A 13,584-nucleotide genomic window follows, 5' to 3' on the forward strand; every position below is an offset into this window, starting at 1 on the left:
GGTCAAGCTCTGATTAGCAGTAATAAATTCTGAAGATCAGGGTTGAGGTCTCCTGCATCCAAGGGTAATTCCACTGAGCTACTGGAGGATAAAGAAAGTAGGATGCCCCCCAGAATGTTTGTAAGGGGACTGAACTGGGGCCAATGTAGTCTGGAGCACAGATGATCCTCAGCTTGGATGCAGACAATAAGCAACCATAGCACAGAATAGTCTGAAGCACAATCACTGAACAGCTCTTGGGTCAAAGCTTCAAGATGATTCTATAGCACAAGGGCTGAGTGTTAAGTAGGGACAGATTTTGCAAACATCAGATATACGTGTAAAGAGAACTGACATAGTTCTTTGATTTTTTTGATCTCTAAACATTGCTTTAATGTATATTTTAGTAGAATTAGTTGTCATATACTGTATCAGCCTTATAGCTAAATTTTATGAATGCAATTACATTTCATTTGTTTGTGTTCCCACTTTTGTTTCACTCCTTTTTTTAGCTTTCCTAGTGGCCCTTCCTTTACCTTTATTCTTAGCATTAGTGTTAATGCCACCCTTTTCTGTCAGACATCGTCTTGGCATACCTTCTGTCAGCACCCTCTCTTTTGGACATTATTTATCTTATGTTTCTCATTGACATGAAATATAAAACACATAGAGAAAAATATCACACATTTTATTCCTACCTTCAAATGCAGACATTTAGTTGATATCCTGTTCTAGGCATGCATTTTGCTTTTTCTGCTTTTAAAGAATGACAGGCAATATTTTGCCATGCCTTAAAGTTAATACAAGACTTTCATATTCACTAGTCTGTTCCCTTTCCACAACTACCCTAAGACAAAGTGTTATGAGTTTTGCTTTTAAGAGGAGGAAACTGATGCTCTTGAAGATCATGCAGGTCTGCATGAGTGGACAAAGTACCATGTTGTCAAAAGAGCACTCCTGGGGAAGTCGACAGGCAATTCCCTCAAATAGATTTAATGAATTTCCATGATTTGAAATAACCAGAAGGAGTGTTGGAAAGCAAGTGAGTTAAGGAAAAATAACAAAAAGCAGCAGCAGCAGCTACAGTCACATCTCGGGCCACCAGGGTTCCCTGGGCAAGTGTCTTTTGACTGCAAGACCTTACAGAACCCAGACCCCCACTAATTCCCACTTTTTATTGGAAGGTGTTTTTTTTTTTTTTTTTTCCCAGAGTTCAAGATTGCAAAGAAGAGAATGAACATTTTGTATTCATTTAGATTGTGCCAGGACAAAGATGGTGGGGCTTGGCTTGCAGCATTTGGCAGGTTGAGGGCTCCTGACTTCATTAACTATGAGGCTTTCACATGTGTACAAACATACACATGTACAAACACATGTCTACAGATACGTAAATCAAGTTAGTGAAAAGAAAAATTAGACAGAGTTGGTTAATTTTTTGTGTGTTCAGTCACTTAGTCGAGTCTAACTCTTTGCGACGCTGTAGACTGTAGCCCATCAGGCTTCTCTGTCCATGAGGATTCTCCAGGCAAGAATACTGGAGTTGGTTGCTATGCCCTCCTTCAGGGGATCTTCCCAACCCAGGAATCGAACCTACATGTGCTGCATTGCAGCAGGATTCTTTACCCGCTGAGCAATCATTTTAATTCATTTTAAACTTAACTAATAATTACCTTACCTCTTCTTCTGAATAATTTCTTAAAAAATATATTACTGTTACAATGGAATGTATCCAAGGAAATAATCCCTAGAAAATATTGGGGAATCATGCACTTCACATATTAATGGGCCCTGAATGTCACCAAGATACAAAAGAGTAGAAGGAAACCTAGGATGTACTTCCAGTGAAGAAGGTGTGCACGAAGGGTGTCTGTTTAGTTAATTATAAAAACAAATTCTCCAGAAATTATCATCTCCTTAAGTTCCTTCACTTTGTAACTGTTGATTTGGGCCCTAGCTGAGCTGGTTATGAAATAACTAGCCCAGAAGTAAACAGCACACGACAGCTGCAGATTCATTGGTAAATATTGCCGCATATTTGAGATGTACTAGGGAACACAGAGCTCAGTGATTGCATCTCCAGGTGGGAAATATCTTTCGCTGTGATTTTTATGCTGATCTGGAACATAGTTCAGGCAGAACAGTGAACTTCACATCCAGGCACCTCCTTTGGGAATGCTCATAATCACGGTAGCTATTTTTGCTCAGCACCCATCAACGACTATGGAGTTCCATGCAGGATGATAGCACTTTTATCTTCTTAACTTAGAAAGGCTGCCATGTGAATGCCAATGGATATATGAAATCACAAAATACCCTTCAAGGGTGAGGAATTCTGAAAATGATCAATCAGGTGATAGATACATCAAAACAAGATTAATAACTTCTCCTAAAGGCATGCAAAGCAGTAGTAAACTATAGAGAGAAATTTTATTTGGATGAAAGTTTCCAGGCTTTTATTGTGACGTTTTTTCCCCTAACTTCAGAAAATTAAAATCTATATTGAGCTTCTAGTGTTTAGAAATCTTTAAGCCTATAGGAATCATCATTGTTTAATTCGAACACAGGAACTGTGTTATGTTTGCCATAGACTAGGTTGGATTTGCTCACAGACTTTCAGGAACTCATAGGAAAGACAACGAAACATCACTACACATCCTTCCGTATATGAGCACCTGGATTTCTCATCATTACTAGTGGGAACATAAAGTGGTATACCACTTTGTAAAACTGGCACTTTCTAATAAAGAAACACCCTTCTTTTTCTTTATGAAGAAAAAGACCTTCATAAACCTATGAATGGTGGCTTTGTTCATAATGGCCCCCCCATGGAAAAAACCTAAATGACCATTACTATAATAGTGAATAAACCATCTGTTACATATATTTATATAAATATAAATATAAATAAAATGTGACTACTACTCAGCAATCAAAGTTGCTAATTTGCTAATAAATCGTTTGAGCACAAGAATCCTGATGTAAAAAGTGAATGGATGATTCTGTTTACATAAAATTCAAGAATAGGTCAAACTCATTTATGGTGATAGAAGTCAGAACAGTGATTATCTGCAAATATGGGATGTTATGGATGGTGAAGGGACTGAAGAAATTTTCCAGAGTTGTGAAATACTATTTTAATCAGGTTACATTGAAGTATAATGCACACTGAAGTTCATCAAGCTGTGCAACTAAGGTGTTTTATTGTTCAATATATAAATTATACTTTAAAGTACTATAAATGCAAATTTAGAAAAACTCAAGATATTGTTAAGAAAAGAGAGATTATAATGGCAGTTTACGTTGAATCCTCAGGGAGGAAAACCTGAAGAAGTGGTAGAGGTGTTGAGGAAACAGTTTAATCTGCCTTTTGCTCGTGGTATTTTGGTTGAGGGAGGAGAGAGCTTGTGCATCGCTGCTGGGAAGAGTGGGAGGATGGAAATAAAGGTAACCGAGGGTGGCATATGGATTCAGATCTCTAACTTAGAATCTGAGCATAGCTATGTTTCTATACCTTAAGGGCCATATGATTTCAATACATCAAAAGAAGTCCCTTTAGCAAGACAATGTCCTCTAGAAGTAATAAAAATAATGGTGGACACCGGGGATGCTTGTCCTATATAAGGCTGGGAAAAGTTGTCCAAGTTATGTACAAGTCAGACTTGATTCAGAATGCATCTTTGGGGCAGGGATGTTATTTTAAAAAGGAATAAAAATTCTATATGAAAGAGTAATAGATTAGTCACAGACATTGAGTATTAAAATTACTGTGGCTTCAGCTTTCTTTGAAACTGGTGAGTCTAAGGCTTTTGGGTTACATTCCAAAGAAGATGGTATGTGCGTATTTATTTTCATTGAGTGCTCTTGGGCCCCAGAATCAGTGCTTAATGAGTTTGATGGGTTTGAGCATCAATTTTATTGTTATAATCTGTTGGAAGTTAGAACTTGACTTTCAATTTCCAGACTTTCAGAACAGTACATGTGAGCTTGCCAGAAGTTTTGTAAAATCCTGTAGCCAGTCCAGCAGTACCTGTTGAATGATTGTATCTCCATAACAGCCAATGACTATGCTCAGTAGGAGCTGATTCTACTGAGTAGAACAGGCCATTTTTTTTTTTTGGAAAGGCTTCCTGATGGTCTCTGAGTCACCTTCAACAGTAGGAATGAGAGATTTCTACCCACAGAGTGGCCTATAGCACCTGGCCAAGTTAAAAGCAGAAACCTTAAAAAAGCCTATTTCCTCATCTATAAGAATGGTTTGTTTCCAAATAAGAAGTGGCAAGTACCCATTAACTCAATCAATCTTCCCAAAGCAAAGGGGCAGGGATTTTGCCCAAATGTGGGTTTTCTCTCTGGACACTCAGGTAGTAAAGCTAAACTAATACATGAATTCTTAGCTCAGCATCAATCTGCAGGTGTGAGTAAGAATTTCCAGGGCGTTAGATTAAACGTGTGAAATTATTTATTGCATAATAGAAGATACGGAAGTCATGGAAAAACAAAGGATTATTGCAATTTTATATTTGAAAAATACCTCTAAACCCTAGGGACTTCCCTGGTGGCTCAGATGGTAAAGAACCTCCCTGCAATACATTTGACCTGGGTTCTATCCCTAGGTCAGGAAGAGCCCCTGGAGAAGAGAATGGCTACCCACTCAAGTAGTCTTACCTGGAGAATTCCATGAACAGAGGAGCCTGGTGGGCTACCGTCCATGTGGACACAGAAGAGTCGGACATGAATGAGCAACTTTCACTTTCTGATCCACCACCAAGACTATTGCTTTGCTATAAAATTTTTTTCTCAGCATAAAAATAAATTTCATCAGTATGATGTAGTGAAAAGAACACTGACTTTGGAGTCAGCAGATCTGGATTTGAATTTGGTCCTCGCCAGTTGTAGTGACTCTGAGTTAGCATCAGTGCAGGTTACAATGCTGTGTACTGGGGCCAGATCCCCCAGTAGCTGATGGCAGCAAACATTATTACTCACTTGTGTTGCTTGTTTTATTGGGCGGCCATGCCTCTGCTCTCTAGTTGCTTTATTCCAAACCCCACATGAAGAATAAGCCCATATCTTGAGAGCATTGTTGGCCTCACGGGAGAGGGGAAAAAAAGAGAGCCCATGATAGACAATGGTAGATTTCTACTCACTGGCTTAAACAAGGCATGAGGCCAAGCCTGACTCATTGGGGGTAGGATTGTATAATAGACTCATTGGAAGTAGCAGAAAATAGTCTGACTCTAATCTACTACAGTGATCTTTGTGAAGTTACTTCTCTAAATCTGTCTCCTCAGACTGTCAAACAAGGCTAATGATCCCTGTTTCTGCTGTAGTTCTCAGTAAACAGTTGTAAATGAAATGTTCTGAACAAATCTAGCTCTTTTTTCCCCCTTCTTTTGTGATGTTTGTGGATGAGCACTGATTTGCATTACTGTGAATTTCAGAGTTTAGAAATTAATCTTCACAAGCTATAATTTAGCAAGTGTTTTTTTGGCTACATCTTACTATGTGTCCTGAAAATCATTAATTTGAAAGAAATATAGGCCTTGCTGTTTTTCTTTTAAAGTTCACTAATACAGCATTAGTTGCTCAGTCATGTCTGACTCTTTGTGACCCCAAGGACTGTAGCCCACCAGGCTCCTCTGTGCATAGGATTCTCCAGGCAAGAATACTGGAGCGGGTTGCCGTTTCCTTCTCCAGGGGATCTTCCCGACCCAGGGATCCAACCTGGGTCTCCCATATTGCAGGCAGATTCATTACCATCTGAGCCACCAGGAAAACCAAAATGAGCCTATGGGATTTCCCAGGCAAGAATATTGGGGTGGGTTGCCATCCCCTTCTTCAGGGGATCTTCCTGCTCAGGGATCAAACCTGAGTCTCCTGGATTGCTGGCAGACTCTTTACCATCTGAGGTACCAATGTTAACAATTTGAATACAAAGTATGATAGTGTTTCCATTATACTTTGTGTTTGAGAATATGGGAAAGTATAAGTGTTTCCATTATGCTTCATATATGAGAATATGGAAAGGAGATTAGCATTATGAGTCTCACTTTATAATTAAATGAATTAGTACAATAATTTAAAAAATTCATTAATTCATTAGCAACATTTTAAGTTTTTTCTTCTGATTATTAAATAATAATATGTATACATTATAGAAAACTGAAAACACAAAAAAAAGGATTTAGAAAGAAAGTAATCATGCATAATATTCCAAGAATATCCTGACTAACATTTTGTTACACTTAGATCATTGTTATCTCATCCTCTCCATGGGTATTATGGCTATAACTTAGCACAACCAGAATCATAAAGCATAGGTTTCTTTTTTTAATACTTGATTTCTTAATATGTTTTACTTTTCTGTCCATTAAAACATCATTTTCAAGGATGTTTAATATTCTTCTGTTACATACAAGTCATACATATGATGCTTGCACCATTGGATATTTCAAAAATTATTCAGCTTTCTACTCTTGATTATTTATAATTATTTTTTGTTCTATTTTGTTTCACAGTCAGTGTGGCACTGGATTGAACATCTTTACATATATGTTTTTGTTTGCATTTGGAATTGTTTATTAAGTCTAAGGTTCTACAAAAATAATTAGGTCAGAGAATGTTTGAAGTACTTGATATGTATCACTACTTTGTTTTCCAAAAAATTTTGACAAACATTGTTGACTTTTTACCATATGTGTAATACTAGTGGGACAAAGTTGGCAGTAGGTAGTGATGAGTTGAATTGGAAGATGGGATCCAAACATGAATAAGACCTCAAAACAAATCTGGCCTCAGAAAGAAAATAAGGTTATAAATTAAAGTGGGGCATTGTGGAAATAATGGAGTGTGGGTTAAAACTGAGAGCAGCCAAGGTCAAATTACTAAATGAAAACAGTAGCATTTTAAAATCCTAGCCCTAAGGAATGATGCAAGGTTTTGTGTCCCAACTGGTTTGGAAGACAGAGAACAGACTAGTCCGTGGGAGTGGGCTTGTGTGGGTCTTCCCCAAGGTCACAGAGTTCGTTAAGGACCCAGGATCTGGGCCTTTTGATCCTCTGGTCAGTGCACTTTTCGCCACATCACGATGACTCTCACGTGTGCATTGAAGAGTCAGATTACCACACCAGACGTGGTGTAACGGAGTGACGAAATGCATGACATAGACTCATGCTTCCTGAGTCAGTGGTTCCCTATCCAGGGACTATGAGCTGGGTCAGGTTAAATTTCACAACAGTTACCGAACATGTGCTTTTGCTTTGTTCCCATGACCTTTTGCAGATTGGCTCACTGTTTCCCGCTAACCCCACCTCTGACCCAAGTCATCCATGAGAAGATTCTAACAGGTTGTTGCATCCTCAAAACTGCTGTTTCTCTTGATGTTCTCTTCCCCGTGCTCTACAACAAGTCTTTTGCACGTGCCTCCTCATGTGTTGTGGGAGGCTCAGCATTTATGAGTCAGTTTTAAAAACTGAGCATTACTCTGCACCAGCTCCTGGAAGCAGAGCTGTGAACAAGAAAGGCACGTCTGCTCCTCAGAGGGTGAACTCTAATGAAGGGAGACAGACAAAAACTGAGCAATTTAATAGACACAGTAACTTCAGATAGTAAAAATATTTTAAAGAAAGTGACAACATGTTTGGGAATGCATGTAAGAATTAAAGATTTTAAAATTTAAAAAATAAAAAACTAAAGTGATGAAAAAAAAAATAAACATTATGTACCAACAAAAAAAATAAAATAAAAATAAAATGACTCCAGAAAAAAAAAAAAAAAAAAAGAAAGTGACAACAAAGGGGATAGAAGGGTGGGGTGAGTTGGGAGATTAGGATTGACATACCCACGCTATTGATAATGTGTATAAAGCAGATAGCCAATGAAAACCTCCTGTATAGCACAGGGACCCTTACTTAATGCTTGGTGGAGACCTAAATGGGAAGGAAATCAAAAAAAGAGGGGATTAATGCGTACATATGGCTGACTCACTTTGCTGTACAGCAAAAAAAAAAAAAAACCAACAACACAACATTGTAAAGCAACTATACTTCAATAAAAATTTTAAATGTAGATTAAAAGAAAGAAAATAAAGTAAACCAGATAATATGATAGAGGTGAAGCTTGAACCTTATCTAGGTCCATGGACAGGAAGGCCTCTTTGAGGAGATGCCTTTTAGGTAAGATCAGGATGGCAAGAAGGAGTTACCTTGTGAAGACTGGGGAAGAGCATTCTGTACAGGAAGGATGCCAGCTGCAAAGGCTCCAAATCAGGAACAGGCTTGGCATGTTCAAGAAATAGAAAAACAGTCTGTGTGCCTATAAGGTAGTGAGTGAGGGGGAGTAAAGGAAAAGACAGTCTTAGACCTGGGCCAGACCTGTGGGGTCTGGAAACCTGCCTGTCACCCAGGACTCCTCTCTCCCTGCAGGCATCCTCTACTTCGGATTATTTACCTCAAATTAGCCCCCTCATTATTCCTCAGAGCTCTCCCCTTTTGCTGGCTTATATCAAGTCTCTCTAGGGTAGTCTGAATCCTTCCTGCTAACATCAGATTTCCTCACCTTAGTTCACTCCCAGGTTAACATAGGAGGGATGTTTCTAAATGCAATCTGACTGTACCACTATAGATTTCAAGTAACATGCAAGAAAGCCTCCCCAGAGCAAACAAAACCTCTCCTTATCTGGTCCAGCCTTGTTTCTTACCATCCTCTTCTCCTGTCTTCACATTCCTTCCCTCTTTATTCCCCCTTCTCATATTTACTTTTTCTCAAGCTATCCAGAGCTTCTCTCTGCAAGCAGATCATGCTTATTTTTGCACTTGTACCAGCATTGCCCTCTGCCATGCACACGTGGTCTTTTTTCCTTCCTCTTCATGTCCCTTTAGTGCCCCTGTTGCCATGAGGGATGGAACCAGCTGCCCTCCTGGGTGCCTTAGCAACTATTGTTGCTTCTGCTACACACATAGGACTTCTTACATCTCCCTCACTAGGGTGAAAGTTCTTGCAGGTAGGGTCTGAGTCTCATTTGCTTTTCTATTCCCACAGTTAGAATGAGGGCAGTGCCAGGCACAGAGGAGGTGCTCTGTGAACATAGGCAAGAGGTCCTCATCTACTGTGGGTCCCGATAGAAGTATTTGGGCAGGAGGGGCTTTGAGGAACCCTTGCGCCTTCCTCTGATGTGGAGGGCTGTGGCAACTTCATGGTCCCAGGAAATCTACTAAAAAAATGATGGTAATGTCAGTCTTGGTTTATGAGGAAGATACTAAAAATCTCCCCAGTGCTCTGTCTAGACATGTGTGCGTGCTCAGTCGCTTCAGTCATGTCTGACTCTTTGCGACCCCATGGACTGTAGCCTGCCAGGCTCCTTTGTCCATGGAATTCTCCAGGCAAGAATGCTGGAGTGGGTTGCCATGTCCTCCTCCAGGGGATCTTCCCCATAGTAGAGGCTAAATAAATATTTCATAGATTAATGAATGATCAAGTTAATGACTTCAAAGAGAAATTCTTTCCATATCCAAATAACCTTGGCAAGGAATACAACCCTGATCCTCCCATGAAAAGGAGAAGTATATTTCTTCAAGGTTTCTTCTTATAGCAACATCAGAATTTATTTAGATATTTGGATTTTTCCCATTGAACCTGAGGTATTTGCTTGAACACTTCTCAGGGCACTTCACATATGGATACTAAGTGTATTGTGTGTGTGTGTGTGTGCGCCTGTTTATTTTCTTATGTTTGTGAACAGGAAATATTGTATTTACATGTCACTTAAGTTTTCTCAGAACTCCCTTCCTACAGTCTCAGGAACCTGCATCATACTGGAATGAACTATTTCTCGACAAACCCAGAGAACATACTGTCATTCTGACTCTCTTGTTTGTGTGAACAAACTATTTAAGGTAAACGTATCAGCACTGAGATGTCATTTCCTCAAGACTCAGGCTTTTCGTGTGGTTGATGTGCTCATGTCTGAGTGGATAGACTTTTAAAAATTGAACTACTGGCTAAACAAACCAAAGAAAAATATTTTGAGAAATATTTAGATTAAAGCTGATTGATTCATAAATGTAAGAACTCAATCAAATATAATGTATCATTATGCATTATGATCTATTCATAAATTCATCACAAAAGAGCAGATGTAATAGATATGATTGATATTGAGTTACTTACCATCATCACATTTTTAAAAGTTCTGGAGATGAATTGAAAAAACTCAGTGACTGAAGAAATATGAAGAATGCTTTTATTCTTATTGTGACTTAGATGTTACGTGAAAATTGCAAAGTTATGACTAGTTCTCTGAAACTGGCAGAATAAAGATGATGTGTCTTGTATATATTATGAAAACCACAATTCTTGTAAAATGCATAAAACACTCAAATATGCAAGTGAATGTGGTGTTTCTTTTTTCTCCCATATTTTAGTGTCAAGCAATATAGACTCTATTTTTTTGGGTACACATTCCCAAGCAGATCTCTCTTGGTGTGCAAATATACAAATTATTTTTTTAGCATTAGATAATATTGATCAAAAGAAAATTGCAGGATCAAAAGAAAATTACATCCATGAGTGGAAAGTAGGAAGAGGTAAAAACAAAGGAACTTCTAAAAATACAATTTAAAGAATCCAATTCAATACCATGGGGGTGTGCCCAGGAATTAATATTTTTGTAGAGCTCCCCAGGTAATGCTGGAGCATAGTCAGGTTGGGAGGCACTGGCAAACCTAGTTCTCTCTTCCTGGAATTAGATATAACATCTGTCAGCCTACCTCTGTACTAGGTAATAGTGCTAAATGGAGTCCTTAGCCTACAGCAAGAGAGAAGGGAGCAGGTACTTCTTACTTCCCTTGTATAATGATAGGGACGTCTATGGTCCATAGACATTGACTGGCTGCAACATCTAGCTTTCCCTGTTGGAAATGTCAGCTGACAGAGTTGCTGAGAAATATGGAGATTATTTTAGTGTAATTTGTCATTTCACACTTGAGGACACCTATAGATAGTGAGTTACTTGGCAAGGTCACACAGATAGTTCTGGAAAGATTTGGGAGTAGAACTCAAGTTTCCTGAGACTTTCGTGCTTTTCTCATTAGGAAAAAAAAAAAAAAAGGCTCTTTATACTGAGACTTCAAGGGAAAGACCTCTTTCCCTATCACTTTACTAGACGTGCTGTTACCTATCCTCGGACCTCAGGTATTCCCTAATGCAGTAGACACCAGTTGTAATGCCAGCCTAATGCTCCTTCTTCCTTCTTTTGGTAAAAGCCCTTGACTAATCATTGTGAAAATGCTTTCTTCACTCTCTTCTGGTTTGAGTGGGTTCACCCCGGCCCCTGGCCTGAGGGATGGGGTGTGAGAGAGGGCATATCACCCAAACCAGAACACTTGAAGATTGAGTGTTTAGTTTCAGGAGGGTGGGACTTATCCAGGTCAGTGAGCATCAGTCAGGGAACTTGTTGGAACCACTGAGAAAGAGCTACTCTCTCCTTTGTGGTCCTTGTGGGCAAGAGTTGAGCTACTGCTGCTGGTGGCAGCGGTTGGGGACACCCTGCCTGAGAATGAAGACAACATAGAAGAAAAAGTCATGTAGAGAAAGTGAGACTTATCCCTGGTGGCTCAGCCAGAGTACCTGGGTCCTGTCACACCATTTCCACATCTTCTCCTGGAGTTTTCACTTCAGTTCAGTTCAGTTCAGTCACACAGTTGTGTCCAACTCTTTGCGACCCCATGAATTGCAGCACACCAGGCCTCCCTGTCCATCACCAACTCCGAGAGTTTACTCAAACTCATATCCATCGAGTCAGTGATACCATCCAGCCATCTCATCCTCTGTCATCCCCTTCTCCTCCTGCCCTCAATCCCTCCCAGCATCAGAGTCTTTTCCAATGAGTCAACTCTTCGCATGAGGTGGCCAAAGTATTGGAGTTTCAGCTTTAGCATCAGTCCTTCCAATGAATACCCAGGACTGATCTCCTTTAGGATGAACTGGTTGGACCTCCTTGCAGTCCAAGGGACTCTCAAGAGTCTTCTCCAACACCACAGTTCAAAAGCATCAATTCTTCGGCACTCAGCTTTCTTCACAGTCCAACTCTCACATCCATACATGACTGCTGGAAAAACCATAGCCTTGACTAGACGAACCTTTGTTGCAAAGTAATATCTCTGCAAATATGCTACTGGAGATCAGTGGAGAAATAACTCCAAAAAGAATGAAGGGATGGAGCCAAAGCAAAGACAATATCCAGTTGTGGGTGTGACTGGTGATAGAAGAAAGGTCTGATGCTGTAAAGAGCAGTATTGCATAGGAACCTGGAATGTCAGGTCCATGAATCAAGGCAAATTGGAAGTGGTCAAACAGGAGATGGCAAGAGTAAACACTGACATTCTAGGCATCAATTTTCACTTAGGTGTTAATAAATCGACTTATGGCTTAAGCTGATTTGATTGGGTTTCTGTTAACCTGTACATGAGAGAATTCTGCTGATATACTGGCTTCTGTCATTTTGCAGCTATTCCACCATTTCACTGTAATGCTCATTCTTTATTTTTCCTTTTTAAGAGCTTTTTATTAGAAAAAACATAAAGGATTAGTTAGCCATGGTTATCCTGTTTATTATTTACACAGACCAATTGCCTGGTTATCAATAGCCCTGCCCTGACATGCCTTATATTAAGCATGAGGGAAAGTTTTTTTTCATAACTGTTTACACACTGGGCAAGGCCTGTGAAATGTCATCAAACAAAGATTCTTGCTGTTGTGGAATTTAACTTTTTGTGCAGGGAGCAATAATCAATGAAGAAAACATAAAAAATTAACATGTAAATTGTCCTGTGGGTTAGAAGGTGAGAAGAGTTATTTTAAAAATACCATCAACAAGAAAAAAACAGAGTAGAGGGTGCTAGAAATCCTGAGGGTGTGAGGATTGCAATTTAAAATAAAACTTATTACAAAAGTTACAACCTAGTAAAGACTTAGCGGTAAGGGAGTTGGGCAGATGGCCACCTGGGAAAAAGGGTGCTTCAGGTTTTCAGGATAACCAGTGCCAAGACAAAAATGGAGTGTACCTGTAGTCTAGAAACAGCAAGGAAGCCAGGGTAGCTGCCAGAGCTAACAATGGAAAAACAAAGTCAGAAAGGTCACAGAGATTAGTTACATTTCATTTGCAGTTATCTGTGAACACTTTTGTCTTTTACTCTCTGAAATGGAGAGCAAGTGAAGTTTATTTCACTTTATTTTTAAGATTTTATTATCCTATCTTACCCTATTCTATTTGATTCTTTTGGAGGAGTGACATGGTGTACTTTGCAAAAAAAAAAAAAAAATGCCTGTGGGTATAGAGTGGAGAATAGGCTGAGGGTAAGTGCGGAAGCAGGGAGATTAGCTAGGAGGCTGTGGCAGAAAGCGTCCACAGATGCTCAGCTCCACACTCAGTCTTCTAAACATTCCTCAGTGCCATGTGTCTGGAAGCTCACAAACTATTTTCCTCAACTCCGTTGCCAGCTGGTTTCCACACAGGAACTGCCAATGGAAAGCACGGTGGTAAAATGAATGTAGGAGGAAGAGAGCCCCATTTATTTTTCTGCTTCTGGTTGCACCTCCATCCAGACG

At 39.5% G+C, this 13,584-nt stretch overlaps 1 protein-coding gene across 11 annotated transcripts in view; it reads right to left on the reverse strand.

Annotated features, from left to right (window-relative positions):
* LOC138444721 (PH and Rap-GAP domain-containing protein DDB_G0271806-like) overlaps positions 1-8,829 on the reverse strand; it is a 228,314-nt gene extending 219,485 nt beyond the window's left edge. For 9 of the 11 annotated variants that reach the window (XR_011258555.1, XR_011258556.1, XR_011258557.1 and 6 more), the window contains exons 1-2: positions 8,678-8,829; positions 8,183-8,292 (exon numbers count right to left, since the gene is read on the reverse strand). Coding sequence is in view for 4 of the 11 variants with exons in the window: in XM_069598063.1 (XP_069454164.1) it covers positions 8,183-8,292; positions 8,678-8,729 (162 nt within the window). In the remaining 7 variants the exon portion in view is untranslated. Of the gene's footprint in view, positions 1-6,013; positions 7,529-7,819; positions 7,908-8,182; positions 8,293-8,677 lie in introns of those variants that run through there. The other 2 variants (XR_011258560.1, XR_011258558.1) reach the window with 2 other exon arrangements.
* Between the last annotated feature and the right edge of the window lie 4,755 nt (positions 8,830-13,584).

Source organism: Ovis canadensis, chromosome 8 (assembly GCF_042477335.2).
Source record: "Ovis canadensis isolate MfBH-ARS-UI-01 breed Bighorn chromosome 8, ARS-UI_OviCan_v2, whole genome shotgun sequence".
Taxonomy (NCBI): Eukaryota; Metazoa; Chordata; class Mammalia; order Artiodactyla; family Bovidae; genus Ovis; species Ovis canadensis.